The sequence below is a fragment of the Oryctolagus cuniculus genome, chromosome 1 (assembly GCF_964237555.1).
Source record: "Oryctolagus cuniculus chromosome 1, mOryCun1.1, whole genome shotgun sequence".
In the NCBI taxonomy this organism is placed as follows: domain Eukaryota; kingdom Metazoa; phylum Chordata; class Mammalia; order Lagomorpha; family Leporidae; genus Oryctolagus; species Oryctolagus cuniculus.
The window spans coordinates 118890771-118911716 of NC_091432.1; the positions used below are offsets into that span (position 1 = coordinate 118890771).

The 20946-nt window shown below is 47.1% G+C and overlaps 1 protein-coding gene across 1 annotated transcript; it reads left to right on the plus strand.

The window, feature by feature from the left end:
• Nucleotides 1-9899: 9899 nt before the first annotated feature.
• Nucleotides 9900-11230, plus strand: LOC103348992 (protein PIP-1). Its single transcript, XM_008259653.4, has 3 exons — nucleotides 9900-10044; nucleotides 10600-10713; nucleotides 10867-11230. Exons 1-3 carry the CDS (start codon nucleotides 9975-9977, stop codon nucleotides 10995-10997), a joined length of 315 nt encoding a protein of 104 aa, XP_008257875.1. The 5' UTR covers nucleotides 9900-9974; the 3' UTR covers nucleotides 10998-11230.
• The last annotated feature ends 9716 nt before the right edge of the window (nucleotides 11231-20946 follow it).

Genomic DNA, 20946 nt, shown 5'->3' on the forward strand with positions numbered 1-20946 from the left:
TATCGCTTGACTTATTGCTTTGGCTTTGGTTCTAAGTGAGCCCGGGAGTGTATTCTCTGAGTGATTTCTTTTGTCTTAATCAAAGTCAGCTATGGGGGTCGGCACTGTGGCATATCAGGTAAATCTGCCACCTGCAGTGCCAGCATCCCATAATGGGCACTGGTTCAAGTCCTGGCTGCTCCACTTCTCTCTGTTTAACTCTGACTTTCAGATAAATAAATAAATATTTAAAAAAATTACCATTGGTGGAATTGAACTCTCTCTTTTTTCTTTTCAGATTTATTTATTGAAAGGCAGAGTAACAGAGGGATCGCAGGAGAGAGAGAGACATAGATAGAAAAGAGATCTATAGGCTGGTTCACTCCCCAAATGGCTGTAATGGTTGGGGCTGGGGCTGGGCCAGGTCAAAGCCAGGAACCAGGAACTCCATCCAGGTCTTCCATGTGGGTGACAGGGACCCAAGCACTTGGGTTATCTTCCACTGCTTCCCCAGGCATATTAGCAGGGAGCTGGATCAGAAGAAGAGTGGCGGGACTTCAGCTGACATTGTGATATGGGATGCCAGCGCTGCTAGCCTACTGTGCTGTCACTGGAGAAGAGCCTGTGGAAACTGTGAGGTTCTTGGTTTCACACAGAAAGAATTCAGGCGTGAGACAGAGAGTGAAGTAATAAGGTTTTACTGGGGACAGGGCATCTGTCAGAATGGAAAGGACTGGGAGAAAGTGCCCAGTCAATTGGACTCGGGGAGAGCGAGGTAACATGGTTGGATGGAGAGAATACACCTGGGCAGGCCAAGTGGGCAACTCAGCAGAGAGCAGAGAGCTGAGTGAGCAGTCTCTGTTTGGACTCCCGGTTTTTAAGGGAGTCTCTTTACTCCCTACCCCTCCTCCTCCAGGACACAGGATGGGGAGCCCTGGTGAAAGGGTTTGTTGGGTGAAAATTAGCAAATTCCTCCCCAGGTTTGCTGACACCAGGCAGAGTAGAGGGGCTTCCCTTAGGGCATCTGTGAAGGTTTTATTGCCCCATGTTATCAGGTCAGGTAGCCCATTTGGTTCTGAGGAGAGAGAATTCTCCTGGGAGCTTTCCTTGGAGGAAGGGCTGGGACCACCTGGGAGGTTATCAGGGTCTGAGCAGGACTTTGAAGTGCAAGATGCTGGGCTTCTGGAGCTTCCAAAGCAGATGCTGGTTTCTTCAGGCCCTTCTCACACACACAGGCTAATTTTTAACTTCCTACCTTACAGCCCACAATGCAGGCCCCTGAGCTGAACTTTGTAACTTTCTAACTTTTTTCATGACAGCCCCCCAATTCTGAACCTATGTAGGCCTCCTAGTGAGGCCTACATCTCATTAACATACAGAAGGAAATCAATTCCAAGGATTATAGGAGCTTTGTGCCAGGGTCAAAGACCAAAGATACATGGATTTTTTTTGTATTGCATCACAAAGAAATTCCTATGATGACAATAAAGGCAGGTTCCAGTATAACCACTGCGCATCAGGCTTAGGGAACAACCCACCTAGATTAGAGCAAGGAATGGAAGGCTCAAAGTGGAAGTTGCAGAAAAATGACAGAATAGTATATTGGCTGATGGCACTGATGGCCATGTGGAAATTTCCATTGAGGGGCTGTTGGAGGGTGTAGAAAGCTTAGCCACAAGTCAGAGTTAGGCAGATGATAACACAGGTGATTACTATTTGCAGGAAAAAGAAAAAGTGTGCTCATTTGCTTTGCGAGTAATTGAAGTATATCACAGGGCTCAGTTGCAGTTCACAGGAAGTAGTCTGGTTAGCTATTTTCAGCAGAAAGGTAACTAGAACAAGGAATTGGGTGCTTATATATGACCTGACTAGGGCCATTTGCTGGAGGCTGGGCCTCTGGGCATGGCTCCCTGAACTACTCCTAGAACTGGCCCCCTGGAGGAGCTGCCTACTCTGTCACAATCAGGAAAGTCACCCTGGAGTGTTCCCATAGGAGCTGTTGGCCTCAGGAATCGAGATGCTTCTGCCTGCCTGTCTCTTAGCTGTGAATCCACATTATGCCTGCTATATCGGCACCATAAAAAAATGGCTGTCTTGTACCTCTTCACTCAGCATCATAAAGCTGGATATCAGAATGCTGGTCCTGCTGAAAGAATGAAACAAAGCAAAAAAAATCCACAAATTTCTTCAATATGCTCATCACCAGGAACCTGGACACAGCTACGTTCTAAATAATTACTGAAAACATCCAGAACCCTCGTTGCAAAGGCATTTGGGAAATGCAGCTCTTGGCTTCCCAGGAAGAAACAGTCCCAGAAGGGGCTGGAGGTCTTGGGTGCTAATCCACCAAGGCCAGAACAACATAATCTCCCATTTCAATGCCTTCATTTTTTTTTTTTTCAATTAAAAACCTGTTTGTTTCATTTTCTTGAAAGCCAGAGAGACAAATCCAGAGATTGCTTATCTACTGGTTCATTCCCCAAAGGCTTGCAAGAGCCTGAGCTGTGTCTGACCAAAGCTGGGAGCCAGAAACTCCACCCAGATGTAGTGTCAGGAACCAAACCACTGGAGCCATCGCCTTCTGCCTCTCTTGAGCATTACCAGGAAGCAGGAGGTGGGAGCTGAGCCAGCTTTGAGCCCAGATATTCCGATAGGGGATGCTGGCTTCCCAAGTGGTGTCTTAACCCCTGCACCAAACGCCCACCACGGGGGAGGCAGGGTGAGCTTCACATTTCCAGCTTCTTCTGCCTGGAGTCCTTTTCCCTCAGTGACCAAGGTTCCATCCTCGATCTAACTCATCAGGCTCCTCAGAGCCCTCTGCTGAAGGAGGCCTGAACTTGGGTTCCCTCTCCGTCTTTGTGAAATCCACTTTGAGCAAGAATCCTGCTAAATCAGTTTAGTAAAAATCCCCCACCCTGGGTGTCTGATCACCCTCATTATCTTATCACCATGGCCTGCCTCTAGCAAGAATTCTGTTGAGTCAGGCTAGCAAGAATCTCCCTTGCTCTGGTGCTTCCTCTTAGCAATATCCCCTCTACTGCTGCCAGCCTTACTCCTGTACTGTAAAGCCCATTTGTCCTTCTCATTGGTAAAGCCCAATCTCTCTACTGCTGTGATTCCTATGCCTATCATGACAGTCCCCCCTTGAATAGTCGTCCTTATCATTATCAAGAGCGAAGACTTTTTTTTAAGCAGCAGATAGCTGCCTGCTTTCCTCCCCCAATCATTTATTTCATTCAAATGAATGAATGAATTAGTGAATGATTCAAATATCCTTTCTCAGAAGGACGTCCCAAAAAAGACTTCCTGTCATGTCTACACTTTCAAACTCCTTCTCTTTTCTTCATTGCCTTTGTCACTACCAGACATATTTTGTGTCAGATGTTTATCATCTGTGCAGGTTTCATCTGTGTGTTCACTTCTTTATCCCCACAGCCCAGCATATATTAGACGTTCAGTAGAGATCTGAAGGGATGAATAAACATTGATCCATGTTGAATTGTGAGCTAGTTCTACAGAGAGCATGGAGGGGAGGGAAGGGGAAGGTGTAAGGGAGGTAAATCCTGCTGTGTCATAAGAAGTCACTAGGTAATAGCTAAGAATGCTGAATCAGAGAAAGTGATATTTTACATGGAGGTAAGTCCCTGAAGAATAAGCCAAGAGCAACTGGTAAGGTGGGTGGGAGCGCTAGGTGTGGTAGGGGAGTGTAGGGGAGGACTGCTGATCTTCATAAGCAACTAGTCACACATGTAGATATCACCTAATTACCTGAAACTCAGAGAAATCAAGACAAGTATAGTAGGAGAATTTCCATTTCATATGCTTCTTACAACTTGTTCAGCAGGAATTCTTTCCTAACCTTTCTAGGGAACAATCTATGTTTTTGGAAAACCGTTTGCGAAAACTAGCCGTCAAAGGTAGAAGCACCTAGGAGACCAAAGAGGCAGACGAATCCAGGGTTACATAGAATATAACTTATTAGGGACGGAACTGTGTCTTTTGGGCAGCAGCCAAGCGTGAAGATACCTACAACCTGAGGCAGGAGGAAGGGGTTTATATGCCAAACTAAACAAAGGTGGCCTTTGGCCAATTGCAATGTACCTAGACTTTCTCAAGAAACATTAACATAGTGGGCATCAGTTAAGAAACATTCCAGGCATCAGTGACTGTAAAGTGCTTGGTAGACTGTCTTAATGACTTTGTTTATTCAATAGGTTTTGAAATGAGTACTAAAGCCACGTAGTAGCCAAGATTTTGGTTATGGCCAAGATGACTGCCATCGTGGTAAAGCTAAATCCCTACACAGGCCACAACCACCGGTCCATTCTGCTCCCAAAATCTGTTCCTGGAGGTCTCTGAAGCCCAGGTGGTCACCAGGAGGCATCTCTTATAGTTTGTGCTCCTGTGTGCTCTGGATCAGCCAGAGAGGAGGATAAGAACTGAAAGGACATCAGTTGTTTCTGGTGCAGATTCTCCTGTTTTCAGGTCCCAGCATCTGCTGACTTGTGGCTTTTCCCAGCACTGTCAGAAAGGAAGTGCACCATCAGATTTGCATTTTATTTATTTATTTATTTATTTAAAAAAGATTTACTTTTTATTCAAAAAGCAGAGTGATAGGGTGGGAGGGGGGAGAGAGAGAGGTATCTTCCATCTGTTGGTTCACTCCCCAAATTTCTTTTCTCCATCTGGGTCTCCCACATAGGCAGCAGGAAACCAAGAACTTGGGCCATCCTCTGTTGCCTTCCCAGGCCCATTAGCAGGGAGCTGGATTGGAAACAGGGCAGAAGGGACTCGAACCAGCACTCTGATATGAGATGTTAGTATCTCAGGCTGTGCTTTAACTCTCTGCACCATGATGCCAGCCCATAGATTTGAGTTTGAATACAGTCTCACTGGTTTGTGGCTCCATGACCTTGCAGAGAGACCCTTGCTGGGTCTCAGTGGCCTCAGTTGCAAGATGGGGATAATATCAGTTCCTGTGTCTCAGGTTTTGGAGGATTAAATGAGGCAATCTGGGTCAGACACCCAGCATAAAGCTTGGCACAGTGGGCATTATAAAGGGTAGTCACCGAATGCAAGGGTTCTCATTCCCTTTAGGGTTTAAGTTTGGCTGATACTGTAATAAATATTCACTGTATGGCTTGTTATTATACTTTACAATTTACCCATTTATGGCAATGATGCGAGGCATATATTACCCCTGTTTTACAGAGAGCCTGAACTATATGTTGTTTATCTAGTTTATCTTGACTTTTTGTCACATAAATCTCATGACCCCATAATTCTCTTTGACTAATAATAATGTGTCCTGGACATATTCCGGGGCAATGGTTCTAGTGAACACAACCAGGGCAGGTGGCAGGCAGGGAGGAGCCTTAGAGCTCTGAGGAGTTCCCAGCAGGCCTGAGGCCAGCCCCTGACTACAGCCCTCTACTGCTGCTCCGCCATCCTGACCTGGCCATGCACACCCTGTCCCAAAGAAACCATCTCAGAAGCAGAGGGACAAGTGACTTCCTCCCAGAACGCAGTGGGACCCTGCTTGTTTCAACCTTTTTCAGCTATCAGCTTCTGCCAGGTACTGTGGTGAAAGTGATCACCTAATTTCTTCTTCACTTTAACATTTTATCTCGTTTTAAACCTGTGAAAAAGAGGGAAAGAGAGACGGATTCTTTGCAGGATCACATGGTGAATAAGCCATGGTTCTGAAACTTAAGGCAGAGTCCCCAGCTGACTTCAGAGCCTAAGCTATTTTCTGATTTTGATTTATTTTAAAATTACACTGTGTGGTCTCTCAAGAACTGAAAGACATTGTAAAGGGAATGTAAGAGAAGGCAGGTTTACAAATAGTAGTGGTGAGGTGGGCTATGACTCAGTTTTAGGAGGCAGAGTAAAACAAAACCGGGAAATACTGGAGGCAAGGGGAGGGGAGAAAAGTGTCAGGAACAATGTTTATTTATTTTTAAATATTTATTTATTTGAGGGGCAGAGTTAGAGGCAGAGAGAGTGGGACAGAGAGAGGGAGAGGTCTTCCATCTGCTGGTTTACTCCCCAGATGCCAGCAATGGCTGGTGCTGGGTTGACCTGAAGCCAGGAGCCAGGAGCTTCTTCCAGTCTCCCACGTGGGTGGAGGGGCGCTAGCATTTGGGCCATCTTCCGCTGGTTTCCCATGCACATTAGCAGGGAGCTGCATTGAAAGTGGAGCAGCCAGGAGTCAAGCCAGCACCCATATTGCATGCCAGCACCACAGGCGGAGGTTTAACCTACTATGCCACAAGCACCGGCCCCCAGGAGCAATGTTTATGAAATTGGCCATTGGGATGGAACTCTAACAGTGATTCCCACTGAAGGAGAGTTTCTTCTCCAGGATACATTTGACAACGTCTAGACATTTTGGGTTGTCACAACTTGGGGATGGTGAACTATGAGATTGGGAGAGTACTGAGTACAACTGAGGGATTAAGAGTACTAAGCACAAGTGAGGGTCTTTGTGGAGACCTTTGTGGAGGTCACCATGAATGCCAAGGCAATGACTTGGTACTTAATTAGGTGAGCCAGAGAAGAACTTGGAGCCGGAGAGAAAAATGATTGTTAACTGTACTCCAGGAACTCCATCTGGGTCTCTGTGAGTTACAGGCATTCACATACAAGGCCACCATCTACTGCCGTCCAGGCACATTAGCAAGAAGCCGACTGGAAACACAGGAGCAGGAATAGAACCAGCACCCTGATATGGAGTGCAGTGTCCCAAGCAGGGCCTTTACCCATTTTGCCACAACACTGGCCCTGCGGGTTGGTCATTTAAACTTAGTGCAGCCTAGCTGCTCTCTCTGCTTCCTGGTTCACCATGCCTTACAGATGCCTGAAACAGTGGGCTGCTCCATTTTGGATTGTGAACCTCAAACTGGAAGCCAAAGTGAACCTACTAACCTCCTAGGTTTCTCCTCCCAGGTATTTTAGGTCAAGTAAGGGAAAGCTGCCTAATACAGAGAGCAAACAAAAACACCCTGTTCTGCTGTGCACTCTGACACGCTAGATGCAGACGCAGGGAGGAAGAAGGTGGGTGACAAGGAGTGTTACTGTGTTTACAGAGGGTTTGCACTTGGTCGTGAGTAGTCTCATTGCCTCTGCCTTTCGGGGGTGATCTGGTGGCACCAGGCATTAACAGTGGTTAAGTTTTGTGACCTCAGCTCTGGCTTCTCTTGATATCTCTGCAGCATCTTCTATAAAATTCTGCCTTGTTCATTTTTTGTCTCTGTGTTCTTGGATGTAATCAATGCCTCTTGCGATTCCCACCCCTCTAATTTTTTTCAATATGGAAAGTTTCTTTTCTTTTCTTTTTTCTTTTTTTTTTTTTTTTTTGACAGGCAGAGTGGACAGTGAGAGAGAGAGACAGACAGAGAGAAAGGTCTTCCTTTTTGCCATTGGTTCACCCTCCAATGGCCGCCGCAGCTGGCGCATTGTGCTGATCCAAAGGCAGGAGCCAGGTGCTTCTCCTGGTCTCCATGCGGGTGCAGGGCCCAAGCACTTGGCCCATCCTCCACTGCCTTCCCGGGCCACAGCAGAGAGCTGGCCTGGAAGAGGGGCAACCGGGACAGAATCCGGTGCCCTGACCGGGACTAGAACCCAGTGTGTTGGTGCCGCTAGGTGGAGGATTAGCCTAGTGAGCCACAGCGCCGGCCTCAATATGGAAAGTTTCAAATGTGCAGTTTGTACTAGGAAAACAAAGGGTGTGTTCATTAACATATTATATTAATTATATGAATATAATTACTGAAGTGATGCCTGCTTGTCTACCCTAGGGTTCTGGGATTGGCTGCCCCCATCCCCAGCCCACACACAGTGCACAATGTCCTCTGCACTTCCACGGGCTAAAATGAGTCTTTTCTTTTTCAAAGCAGGAAGAAATGTGAGCAGGTGCCCTGGATGGCCCCTGGCCTTGAGGAGTTTGGACAGCTGGGCCCTCTGGAAGGAGGAAAGGGGAGGAGTCCAGGGAGGGTAGGGAGAATCCCCTAGGGCTGAGGGGCACAGCAGGACCCAGGCCCTCTCCACCCAGATCATTCTACTATTAAGCTAAGTAACAGTTGCAGAAGAACCATCTAGTAAAACAGTTACTTTTAGAAGATTATAGAGAATTATGTCTGCTGACCATTTTTGTCATTATGTGGGACTGGTGCTAGGGACCTTCTTCTTCTTTTTTTTTTTTTTAAGATTTATTTGTTTTTTTGAAAGTTAGAATTACAGAGAGGCAGAGGCAAAGAGAGAGAGAGAGAGAAAGAGAGGTAGGTCCTTCATCCGCTGGTTCACTGCCCAGTTGGCTTCAACAGCTGGAGCTGCGCCGATCCAAAGCCAAGAGCCAGGAGCTTCTTCCAGGTCTCCCACATGGGTGCAGGGGCCCAAGGACTTGGGCCATCTTCTACTGCTTTCCTAGTCCATAGCAGAGAGCTGGATCGGAAGTGGAGCAGCCGGGACTCAAACTGGCACCATATGAGATGCCATATGGGATGCCGGCACTGCAGGCGGCGGCTTTACCTGCTATGTCACAGCACCGGCCCCTAGGGACCTTCTTCGTCTAGGGTGGCCATGAGCAGCATCTCTGTCAGTAGGGATCTTGTCCTTGGACACCAACTTGTGGACTCTGGGGACCCCTCCCAGCTCAGGTAGCACTGGCAGTGACTGAAGCCATGGAGCCTGCAGATTGGGGTTAGAATCTGCCAGTTTCTCTCTTTGTCCTCTTAGCAGACTGTTTTCTCATCAATAAATGGATACACTACCAACCACAACATAGGTTGTCATGTGGAGATGGGAAGCAATATTGTTCCAGGATTCTGCACTATGCCTGGTGCGTGGCAAGCTCCTGCCATCTGTGTTGTTCTAGGGTGGGGCAGATGGCACAGCCTCCTGGAACTTCAGAGCTGGGCTGGGGAATCGCGTGCCTCTGGAGGGAGTCCTCCACTTCAGTGGGTTTCCCATGCTTACACTCGGAGAGGGGTGCAGAACGGGAGGGGCGGTGCTAACTCTTCAGCTATCCCATGTGTGAATAAGAATGGATCCAGGATCTGGGATTAGCCTCTGGCTGCAGAGGAGCCTGAAGCCAAAGCTACCAACCTGTTCCTCAATATCACTACTTAAACTTTGCTCCATGTGTGTAAACAAACAGAACTCTGCTTCTAGTCTGCAGCTTGTCTGGACGATAACCTCAAATCTGCTATTTTGGGCTCAGTGCTTTATTTTAGCAACAGTGTTTGTGTACCTGCAGGTCCATCAATGGTGAGATCTGACATTAGGACTCACACCATCCTCAGGGAAGTAGTGTTCTTCAGTGTGGGAGATCATGGCACTGTCATGCCATTGTGTGCCTCACCCACCAGGGCTCATCAGCCCACACGAATCCTGCAAATCATCTGGCTGAGGCAGGCAGCCATGATTCTCTCACTTAAAAGCCAGGATAAATCTGGTGGAAACAAACTATGAAAGCGCAAGGCTTAGGGGCTGGCACTGTAGTGCAGTAGGTTAATCCTCTGCCTGCGGCGCCGGCATCCCATATGGGTGCCGGTTCTAGTCCCAGCTGCCCCTCTTCCAATCCAGCTCTCTGCTACGGCCTGGGAAAGCAGTAGAAGATGGTCCAAGGGCTTGGGCCCCTGCACCCACATGGGAGACCTGGAGGAAGCTCCTGGATCCTGGCTTCAGGTGGAAGACCTCTCTCTTTGTCTCTCCCTCTCATTGTCTGTGACTCTCTCAAATAAATAAATAAAATCTTAAAAAAAGAAAAAGAAAGTGCAAGGCTTACCAGGCAGGACCCGTGGAGGTGAGCAGAGCCAGGGACCCAGGTAGGATTCAGGACTCCGCCCAGGCTCCCTGCTCCTGCTCCAGCCCCTGATCTAGTCTCCCATTGGCCGCTGCTGCCGTGCTGGGGTTATAAAGCAGGGCTTTGCGGGGTGTGGGGCTCATAGCTCTGTGCTCCCTCTGCTGCTCCCTGGTCCTGAGGCCCCACCAGGATGGGTAAACACCTGCTGCTGCTGCTGCTGCTGCTGCTGGGGCTCTCCGTGCTGTTGGGCTGCGTGCAAGGTGAGTCCCTTAGCAGGGCGGGGCTGTGTCTGGGTGCACACAACACACTGGGGAGTTCCGGCCCCAGCCGCACCTTTAGAGGTGATGGTCCCAGCCTTCACTTCCACCCACTGTTTTCCTCTCTCCCCCCACTCCCCCAGCCCTCCCATCCCTCTCTCCTTGGCTTCCTCCACCACTCTGCTCCTCCCTTTCTTCCTCCTCCCTTGCCCTTCTTACTTGGAATCCCCGGCCCTCCCCAATTCCCCCAGCTTCCTGGCCGAGAGCCCTACATTGGCGCTGAAAGGGGGCAAGGAAGGTTCTGCTCGGACCATGCAGACAAATGCTGAGAGGTGTTAGTGAAAGGACAGGGAGGCGTGTTCCCGCCGCGGGTGGACGGTGGGCCTGGGCACCGTCCATGCGAGAGCCTGGCTGCCCGCGGGCTCCCTCTGGGGTAAGCCAGCCCAGCATCAGGCTTATCTTGCCTGCGGCAGGCACGACCCTGTGTCCGCGCATCCCTCCCGACCCGCGGCGAGGGAGGCCGGAAAGACCCTCGCTGCTCCGGGTTTGTCTTTGCAGCTCTAAAATGCTTCCAGTGCCCTCGATTCAACGCCGCCGGGACGTGTGAGAGCCTAGAGGGCGTCTGTGAGACTCGGGGGAGCCAGCAGTGCTTCCTGAAGAAGGTGTATGAAGGTAGGCGGAGCCCGGCCCGCCCACCTGGGCGGTGGCTCTGCAGGTGCCCTTCCCACCTGAACCCGGCTCCTGAGGGCCACGCCCAGTTTCTCCTTATTCCCTGGGTCGCTGCTGCTTCCCACCAATACTTACTGTCAGCTTTATCTCCTGCAGGTGGCAGCCTCCAGCACGGATCCCAGGGCTGCGAGGACTTGTGTGTCCCCATGTCTTTCTCCAGACCCAATATTGAGGTGGATTTTATGTGCTGCGGGGATCAGTCTTTCTGTAACAAGTTTGAGGCTTGAGCCTCGCTGGCTCTGCTCTGTGTTGGCGAGCCTCGCAGTCCTGCGAAGACCGGGCTGCCTTTCTGCCCAAGCCTGGAACCCTGCTCAGTCCTCAGCATAGACAGGCGCCCTCTGAATCTCCCTAATGGATTGACATTTTTAATCATTAACTAATGTCCTTTTTTGTATAATATTTTATTCTTCTGAAATCTACTTTATCTGGCTATAATAAAGATACGCTGGCTTTCTTTGAATTCGTGTTTGCACAATGTGTCTTTTCCTATCTTTTTACTTTTAACGTTATCTATATCTTTGTAAGTATTTAAATTTTTTTAACACAGCATATATTTGGTCTTGGTTTTTGATACAATTTGACCATTTCTGTTTTTAATTGAAGGCTGTCACACTATTTATATTCACTGTATTTACTAATATGGCTGGATTAAAATGTACTACATTGCTATTTTTCCCTTAGAAAAATATCTTCATAATTAATCTTGATATGAATGGAAGGGAGAGAGAGCGGGAAAGGGGAGGGTTGCGGATGGGAGGGAAGTCATTGTGGGGGGGAAGCCAATGTAATCCATAAGCTGTACTTTGGAAATCTATATTCATTAAATAAAAGTTAAAAAAATCTTCATATTTTGTGCCTTATTTTGTGTTACTTGGACACAACTGGCTCCAAAGCCAGGAGCTTCTTCCGGGTCTCCCACATGGGTGCAGGGGCCCAAGCACTTAGGCCATCTTCTACTGCCTTCCCAGGCCATAGCAGAGAGCTGGACTGGAAGAGGAGCAGCCGGGACTAGAATGGTGCCATATGGGATGGCGGTACTTCAGGCCAGGGCTTTAACCCACTGTGCCACAGCACTGGCCCTGCTAAACCTTTTAAGAATGCTAAAACACTGAGGAGAAGTTGCTCATGGGGCAAATATCACTTAAAATTGAATTTGTCCAATTTTTAAAAGTCAAAATCATTTTTTGGTGTGTGAATTGTCATATTTTATTTGCCTCTAACACATTCTGCTTGGAAATTTTATGGTGCTACAGCAAAGGTTCTGGGTGCTTTATTAGATGCTGTGTGTTTACAGCTGGGAATTTAATGTAATGTTTATACTGGAGAAGGGAAACCTGTAGGACAAAGGTGAAGACTGAGACTCCAAAATGCCTTTCCTTTCCTCTTTGCTCTGTGTGTATGTTTTTACACTATTTTAGGCATCACTAGGTACTACGCCTCCCCCTCCCATCCCCCCCCCAAAAAAAAAAAAAAAAAAACAAAGACAGGATTGAGTTTACTGGAGGCTTTTCTCTGTCTAGAGCCATCCATACTGCTACATCCTGCTTTGACTAATTCGGTCCTCCTCAGAGAAGAATGATTACAGAATCAGGTGTTATAGGACGAGCAATAATGAAGTAAACAAAGTAGAAAAGGCCTTCGATTAGAGGTTTATGTATTATTTACATTCTAAACATACATGTCAATGGCAGCATATCAAACTCCCCCTTAGGATTAAACATGACAATAGGTCTGATCTGATTTCATCATCATCTAAAAAAATCATCTATTATTTTTCACTTTATGTTTCTGTGTGGGAGCAAACTGTTGAAATCCTTACTTAATGTGTGCTAGGCTGATCTTCTGTATGTTAAGATAATTGAAAATGGATCTTGATGTGAATGGAAGGGAAGAGCGAGTGGGAGGGGGGAGGGTTGTGGGTGGGAGGGACGGTATGGGGGGGAAGCCATTGTAATCCATAAGTCGTACTTTGGAAATTCATATTCATTAAATAAAAGTTAAAAAAATAAAATAAAAAAAAACTCCCCCTTAGGGGACGGAGTGGATCTGGTGACAAGTTTCCCATTTAGAAGCAAGATACACAGCAGACTCATAGAATGGCGGATATCCTAAATAGCACTCTGGCCTCAGAATCAGCCCTTAAGGCATACAGATCTGGCTGAAAAGCCCATGAGAGTATTATAGAGTATTACAGTCATGGAAAGCCAAAACACTCTGGAAAAAAAAAAAAACACTAAATGAAAGATCTCCGCGAGTGAGATCCCAGTGGAAAGAACAGGTCATCATAGAAGGAGGTACCTTTCTCTGAAGGGAGGAGAGAACTTCCACTCTGACTACGACCTTGTCTAAATATGATAAGAGCCGGTGAAATCAAAAGGCTTCCATAGCCTTGGAAACTCCTGACAAGAGTTTGGGGTGATTACTGATGCCATAAAGAAGAGTGTCAATTTGTTAAGTCAACAACAGGAGTCACTGTGCACTTACTCCTCATGTAGGATCTTTGTCCTTACTGTGCTGTACGTTGTGATTTAATGCTATAACTTTGTGTTTCTGTGTGGGTGTAAACTGTTGAAATCTTTACTTAATATAGGCTAAACTGATCTTCTGTATACAAAGAGAATTGAAAATGATTCTTGATATGAATGGAAGGGGAGAGGGAGTGGGAAAGGGGAGGGTTGCGGGTGGGAGGGAAGTTATGGGGGGGAAGCCATTGCAATCCATAAGCTGTACTTTGGAAATTTATATTAATTAAATAAAAGTTAAAAGAAAAATGTTTCCAATTTAGTAGAGAAAATGGAGCCGGCGCCGCGGCTCACTAGGCTAATCCTCCGCCTTGCGGCGCCAGCACACCGGGTTCTAGTCCTGGTCGGGGCGCCGGATTCTGTCCCGGTTGCCCCTCTTCCAGGCCAGCTCTCTGCTGTGGCCCGGGAGTACAGTGGAGGATGGCCCAAGTGCTTGGGCCCTGCACCCCATGGGAGACCAGGATAAGTACCTGGCTCCTGCCATTGGATCAGCGCGCCAGCCGCAGCGGCCATTGGAGGGTGAACCAACGGCAAAAGGAAGACCTTTCTCTCTGTCTCTCTCTCTCACTGTCCACTCAGCCTGTCAAAAAAAAAAAAAAATTAAAAAAAAAGAAAATGGAAATAGCTTAGAAAAATGGGTCAATTTTGTTATTTTGAACATTGATGGGTTAGCGTACCTACCTAGTCTACTTGGGAAGTAATAGTATTTATATAAGCTGTTAGTATGGATCTGATGTCTTAAATTATTTCTTTAAAAACTTAAATGTTCTTGAATTTATTTAATAAAGTTATCCTTTTATATTAAAAAAAAGAATTCCGGACTGTTTTCTTTCAGTATTAGAAAGCATTCACTCCATTGTCTACTGTATAGCATAATTTTTTTTTGAAAAAAATTTATTTGTTTATTTGAAAGGTAGATTTGCATAAAGAGAGGTGGGAAGAGGTCCTCCATCTGCTGGCTCACTCCCCAGATGGCAGCAAAGGCCAGCGCCGAGTCATGAGCCAGTGGACGGAAGACCCCTCTGTCTTTCCTCTCTCTGTCTGTAACTCTGCCTCTCAACAAACAAATAAAATACTTAAAAAAATTTAGCTCCCACACATAAAAGAGTACATGAGGTATTTGGCCTTTTGCGTCTGGCCTATGTCACTCAACATGATATTTTCCAGTTCCAAACATTCTGCTGTTACCTTTGTCTCTCAATAATTGTGTAGATTTTCTCTGGATATCCTCAGGATTTTCTCTTTATCTTTGATTGCTTTTCAGCAGCTTAAAGGTGTTGGTGTTTTCAGTATTTATCCTGTTTAGGATTTTCCATCTTCTTGGATCTGTGTTTTGATGTTTTTTATTATTTTGGGGAAATCTTGGCTATTATATCTCAAGTATATATTCTGAAAGTTTTCTCTCTTCTACTTCCGGAAAATCAATCACATGCAGATGATTATGTAGAAAGCCTCGTATTATCCATATCTCTAGATGCTATGTGTTGGTTTATGTCTTATTCTGAATAATTCTGTTGATTGATTTCAAGTGCAGTTTTTTCCCCCAGCTGTGTTGAGTTTACTATTGAGCTTATCAATAGGAACTTTGCTGATATTATGTTATTTATAACATCTTCATTTACCTCTGTCCTTGAGATTCCATTTCTTTTCATTTTTTAAAGATTTATTTATTTATTTGAAAGGCAGAGTTACAGAGAGGCAGAGGCAGAGAGAGAGAGAGACATCTTCCATCTCTCTGTTTCTCTGCCTGTCAAATAAATAAAACGTTAAAAATTTTTAAAAAGTTACATACATTTTAAAAAAGATATAATGCCATTGTACACTTAATAGAACAGAATAGCACAAACGTAACTTTTATATGTAATAGGAAATCAAAAATGTGTGTGACTTGCTTTATAATGATACTCACTTTATTGCAGTGGCCGGCACCACCCCAAACAATATCTCCCAGGTATGCCTGCGATCTCTGATCAGTCTCTGTGGTTTGTTCTACTCCCAGGACAGTTGGACAGTTCTTCTGGGCTGTGTCTTTCCCAGATCCTCGCTGGAAAACTTGCTGACCTACAGTATAGCTTATTGTGCACATGGAGACAAGAGCCTCTGCTCGATTGCTTATCACCAATTTTAAGGACCAATTTTATCACCAATATCACCAACTTTAATTTTTTAGACCCCTGTTTTTAAGGAAGAAACCTTAGACCTGAAAACACTGAACTCTATTTCCAATCAAGTTTGTTCCTTTGGGGGAGGGCTTCAGAGATCTCTGTTTCTCTGTTCTTTGTCTTTTTTTTTTTTTTTTTTTTTTTTTTTTACAGGCAGAGTGGACAGTGAGAGAGAGACAGAGAGAAAGGTCTTCCTTTGCTGTTGGTTCACCCTCCAACGGCCGCCGCGGCCAGCGCACTGTGCTGATCCGAAGGCAGGAGCCAGGTGTTTCTCCTGGTCTCCATGAGGGTGCAGAGCCCAAGCACTTGGGCCATCCTCCACTGCACTCCCTGGCCACAGCAGAGAGCTGGCCTGAAAGAGGGGCAACCGGGACAGAATCCGGCGTCCTGACCGGGACTAGAACCTGGTGTGCCGGCACCGCTAGGTGGAGGATTAGCCTATTGAGCTGCGGCGCCAGCCCCATAGGGCTTCTTGTTTAAGTGTTTCTTCACTCGCTCTTAGGACCGGTTCCTGAGGCTCCGCAGGATTGCTTTAAGAGCGTTTCCCAGCAGTGTGGTTGTTTTGCTGGGTGAGGTGGAGGTGGGTCTGAATTCCAAAGAGGACCCTGATAGTCATCCAACATCCAGAATGGAAAAAACATTGTGTTTTAAAGCAATAGTGGCATTAAAATCAACCGTCATTTTTTTCTGCCACAGATCTTGAGGACTTGGGAGGCATTTTTTACTCCACTGCTTGCTGAAACTCAGCGAAACAAACACAGATGTTTCAGTTCCAAGAAGGGAGGCAGCAGCACCACCAGTCTCTGTTCGTGTTCTGGCCTGCAGTTCCCAAGGTTCAGTCACGCTTATTTTCCTGTGTTCATTTTCTTTAAAAGATTTATTTATTTATTTGAAAGGCAGAGTTACAGAGATGCAGAGAAAGAGAGAGAGAGAGAGAGAGAGAGAGAGAGAGAGAGAGGTCTTCCATCCGCTGGTTTACTCCCCAATTGGCCGCAGTGGCCGAAGCTGGGCTAATCTGAAGCCAGGAGCCAGGAGCCCCCTTCAGGTTTCCTTCGCAGGTACAGGGGCCCAAGGACTTGGGCCATCTTCTACTGTTTCCCCAGGCCATAGAAGAGAGCTGGATCAGAAGTGGAGCAGCCGGGACATGAACTGGCGCCCATATGGGATACTGGTGGAACGGAGGCTTTACCCGCTATGCCATAGCACCAGATCCAGCTCTGTGCTCATTTTAATTGGAGATGTGAATGGTTTTATTCACACCATAGTTTGGTATTTCCCTGACTTATGGCAAACCTTGGAAGATGGTGGCACTTTCAGTAATGCCGTGAACTTTTCCCAAACACTGAGGCAGACTTCATTCTTCCACTTCGCGAGTGGAAGGTTGAGACAGAAAAGAGCCAGCTTTCCTTATGAAACTGGGCTCTTTCAGTAGGGTCAGTACAGGTGCACACAGGCAGTGATGCTGGGAGGAACACAAGGGCACGGATTTCTTTCAGATGCTCTGCTCACTCCTCAGCCTGGAGCAGCACAGCCCCTGGCCTGGGCTCCCACCCACTGCTCCTCCCAGCTGGGATTCTTTTTAAGATTTTATTTGTTTATTTATTTATTTATTCACTCATTCAAGAGGTAGAGTTATAGGCAGAGAAAGGAAGAGGCATAGAGAAAGGTCTTCCATCCGTTGGTTCACTCCCCAAATGACTGCAACAGCCAAAGCCGAGCTGATCTGAAGCCAGGAGCCAGGACTTCTTTCTGGGTCTCCCACATGGTTGTAGGGGCCCAAGCACTTGGGCCATCTTCCACTGCTTCCCCAGGCCACAAGCAGAGAACTGGATCGGAAGAGGAGTCCCTGGGACTAGAACCAGCTCCCCTATAGGATGCTGGCGCCATAGGCAGAGGCTTAGCCTGCTGTGCCACAGCGCCAGCCCCCAGACTGGGATTCTAAAGCAGGGACTCTCAGGGGCTCTTTGTTCTTGCAGTTCTGACCACCTAATCCCTTCCCTTGGTGCTAGGGCCTACCCGAGAGGTGTGCAAATACCTCTTCTGCCTCTATTGGCGGTCACGTCCTCACTGCTTGGCTTCCTGCAGGTGAACCACGGGCATGCACCTAAGAGGGCGCTGGGCACTGGGGGAATCTAGCTGAGTGGCATTTCACATTTTCAGGCATAACTTCTCTCTATGAATCCAGATGCTGCATGTATGCTACCCCGTTAGGAGACTATCCAGCAACTAATGTTACTAGCTAATCTATGACTTACGCTGGGATGTTGATGAATATGAAAGGGGAAATAAAATCATTACAAATGTGTAACTTTCTGAAATATTTATTAGCTGAAAAATTGGTGTTTTATATTAACAGAACAATAGAAAATCTCTACATATAATATTTCCAAAAATAACATCCTTTTCTGAAACAAATTATTTGAGAGACAGACAGACATGCACAGTAAGAGAGAAACAAAAGATGTTCCATTTGTCAGTTCAGTCCCTAAATGCCTGTTGGCTGAGGCCAGAGCTGGGAACTCAATCCAGTTCTCCCACGAGGGTGACAGGAACTCCGTTACTTGAACTTTTACCACTTCTTCCCAGGGTCTGCATTACAGGAAGCTAGACTTGGGAGCAGAGCCAAGTATTGAACCCAGGCACTTTTTAAAAAATTAATCCATCTGGGGCTGGTGCTATGGTGTAGCAGGTAAAGCCGCTGCCTGCAGTCCTGTTTGCTGCACTTCCAATCCAGCTTTCTGCTATGGCCTGGGAAAGCAGTAGAAGATGGCCCAGGTCCTTGGGCCCCTGCACCTGCATGGGAAGACCTGGAGGAAGCTCCTGGCTCCTGGCATCAGATCAGCACAGACTTTGCTGCCAATTGGAGAGTGAACCAGCAGATGGAAGACTCTTCCTCTCTCCCTCTCTCTCTCTCAATCTCTCTCTCTCTGCCTCTCCTCTCTCTGTGTAACTTTCTCTCTTTCAAATAAATAAATATTTTTAAAAATTAATCCATCTATTTTGAAAGGCAGAATTACAAGGAGGCAGAGGAGCCGGCACTGCGGCTCACTAGGCTAATCCTCCACCTAGGGGCGCCGGCACACCGGGTTCTAGTCCCGGTCGGGGTGCCGGATTCTGTCCCGGTTGCCCCTCTTCCAGGCCAGCTCTCTGTTGTGGCCAGGGAGTGCAGTGGAGGATGGCCCAAGTGCTTGGGCCCTGCACCTTCATGGAGACCAGGATAAGTACCTGGCTCCTGCCATCGGATCAGCGCGGTGCGCCGGCTGCAGTGCGCCGGCAGCGGCGGTCATTGGAGGGTGAACCAACGGCAAAAGGAAGACCTTTCTCTCTCTCTCTCTCTCTCTCTCTCTCTCTCTCTCCCCCCACTCTGCCTGTCAAAAAAAAAAAAAAAAAAAAACCACCAAAATACAAGGAGGCAAAATACAAGGAGGTAGAGGCAGAGAGGGAGATCTTCCATCTGTTTGTTCACTCCCCAGAAGGCCTCAACATCTGGAGCTCTGTTTTTTTTTTTTTTTTTTTTTTTTTTTTTTTTATTTTTTACAGGCAGAGTGGACAGTGAGAGAGAGAGACAGAGAGAAAGGTCTTCCTTTGCCGTTGGTTCACCCTCCAATGGCCGCCGCGGCCAGCGCGCTGCGGCCGGCGCACCGCGCTGATCCGATGGCAGGAGCCAGGAGCCAGGTGCTTTTCCTGGTCTCCCATGGGGTGCAGGGCCCAAGCACCTGGGCCATCCTCCACTGCACTCCCGGGCCACAGCAGAGGGCTGGCCTGGAAGAGGGGCAACCGGGACAGAATCCGGCGCCCCGACCGGGACTAGAACCCGGTGTGCCGGCGCCGCTAGGCGGAGGATTAGCCTAGTGAGCCGCGGCGCCGGCCTTGGAGCTCTGTTGATCTGAAGCCAGGAGCCAGCTTCTTCCAGGTCTCCCACATGGGTGCAGGGACCCAAGGACATGAGCCATCGCTGCTGCTTTCCCAGGCGTATTAGCAGGGAGCCAGATTGGAAGGGGCAGAGCCAGGATTTGAACCGGTGCTCATACGGATGCCAGCGTTGCAGGAGGTGGCTTAACATATTACACCATAACTCTGGCATTCAATCCCTCCCTATTTAAAACTCTCTTGGAGACTGGCATTGTGACGTAGCAGGCTAAGCTGCCACGTGCAATGCTGGCATCCTGTACGTGTGCAGGTTCATGTCTGGCTGCTCCACTTCTGTCCAGCTCCCTGCTAAAGGCCTGGAGAAAGCAGTGGAAGATGACCCAAGTGTTCAGGCCCCTGCCACCCACATGGCAGACCAGAATAAAGCTCCTGGATACTGGCTTCAGCCTGGCTGTTGCAGCCATCTAGGGAGAGAACCAGCAAATGGAAGATCCCCTCCCACCCCTGCCTGCTTTGTAACTCTGATTTTCAAAGCAAACAAATAATTCTTTTTTTAAAAAAAAACCCTCTTGGTTGGTGCTGTGGCATAGCTATTCTTGACTGCTTCACTTCAATCCTGTTACTGCTAATGTTCCTGGAAAGACATCAGAAGATGAGCCAAGTCCTCGGGCCCCTGTACACACATGGGAGACCCGGAGGAAGCTCCTGGCTCCTGGCTTTGAATAGGCCCAGCTCTGGCCATTGCAGCCATTTGCAGGGTGAACTAGAGGATGAGAGATTCTCTCTCTCTCTAACTCTGCTTCCAAACAAATAAGTAAATTTTAACAACAACAAACAAAAAACCTTTTCTAATAGCCTAATAGGCTTCTTCAAATTAGGATAAAATCCCAGTCCTTAACATGGGCTGTTACTGTTGTACTTGAGTGAGTGCAAACAGAGGAACACCACACAATGATAAAATCTGATGGTCCTTTCTTGCTGGTTATGGAGAGCGGGCTCATGCCCTAAGGGAATCTCAGTCCCAAAGCTCAAAGCAACAGGGTTTATAAAGGCAGAAACCACAAGGGGGAGAGGGGCAGAGATGGTTGCTAGGATCGAGTGGAATACATGGTTACCAGGGTCAAGCTGACCTAAGTCTTACCTGAAACTAATGTCAGTTACAGTCTTGACAATGCCAATTACAATCTTAACAATACCTGTTACAGTCATGACGTTAGTCCAAGTGTTGACCTAAATCATCTGTGGGACATAGACAAATTACAATCATAACATTAATCCAGGAGCAGCCTGTCTGTTTTAAGCTTGAGCGATCATGCTAGGGAGTTCCTATGTTCTGCCAAGTGGGATACAGTAGACTGGTATTGTCTAAGTTTTAGATCATAGTTTCAGACCAGAGTCTCATGGTGGGGGCGGGGGGTGCTTTCTCAAGATGGAGTCTTGGGTGCTTGAAAATGGAGTCCCTACTGTCAAGGTGTTACTTCATTATGAACTATCCTGTTCAATGAAAGTAATTGTAAACTACATAAGAAATTAAAAATTTCCTAGTTAGATGTATTAAGATTAAAAATGGTCAAAATTAATTTTAAAAACATATTTTATCTAGCTCAATGTATCTACAATAC

Excerpts from the sequence above, each read along its gene's own strand:
- LOC103348992 (XM_008259653.4), top strand. The coding sequence starts at position 9,975 with ATGGGTAAACACCTGCTGCTGCTGCTGCTGCTGCTGCTGGGGCTCTCC. Across the intron at positions 10,045-10,599 it reads GCTGTTGGGCTGCGTGCAAG|CTCTAAAATGCTTCCAGTGC; the intron begins GTGAGTCCCTTA and ends TTGTCTTTGCAG. Across the intron at positions 10,714-10,866 it reads CCTGAAGAAGGTGTATGAAG|GTGGCAGCCTCCAGCACGGA; the intron begins GTAGGCGGAGCC and ends TATCTCCTGCAG.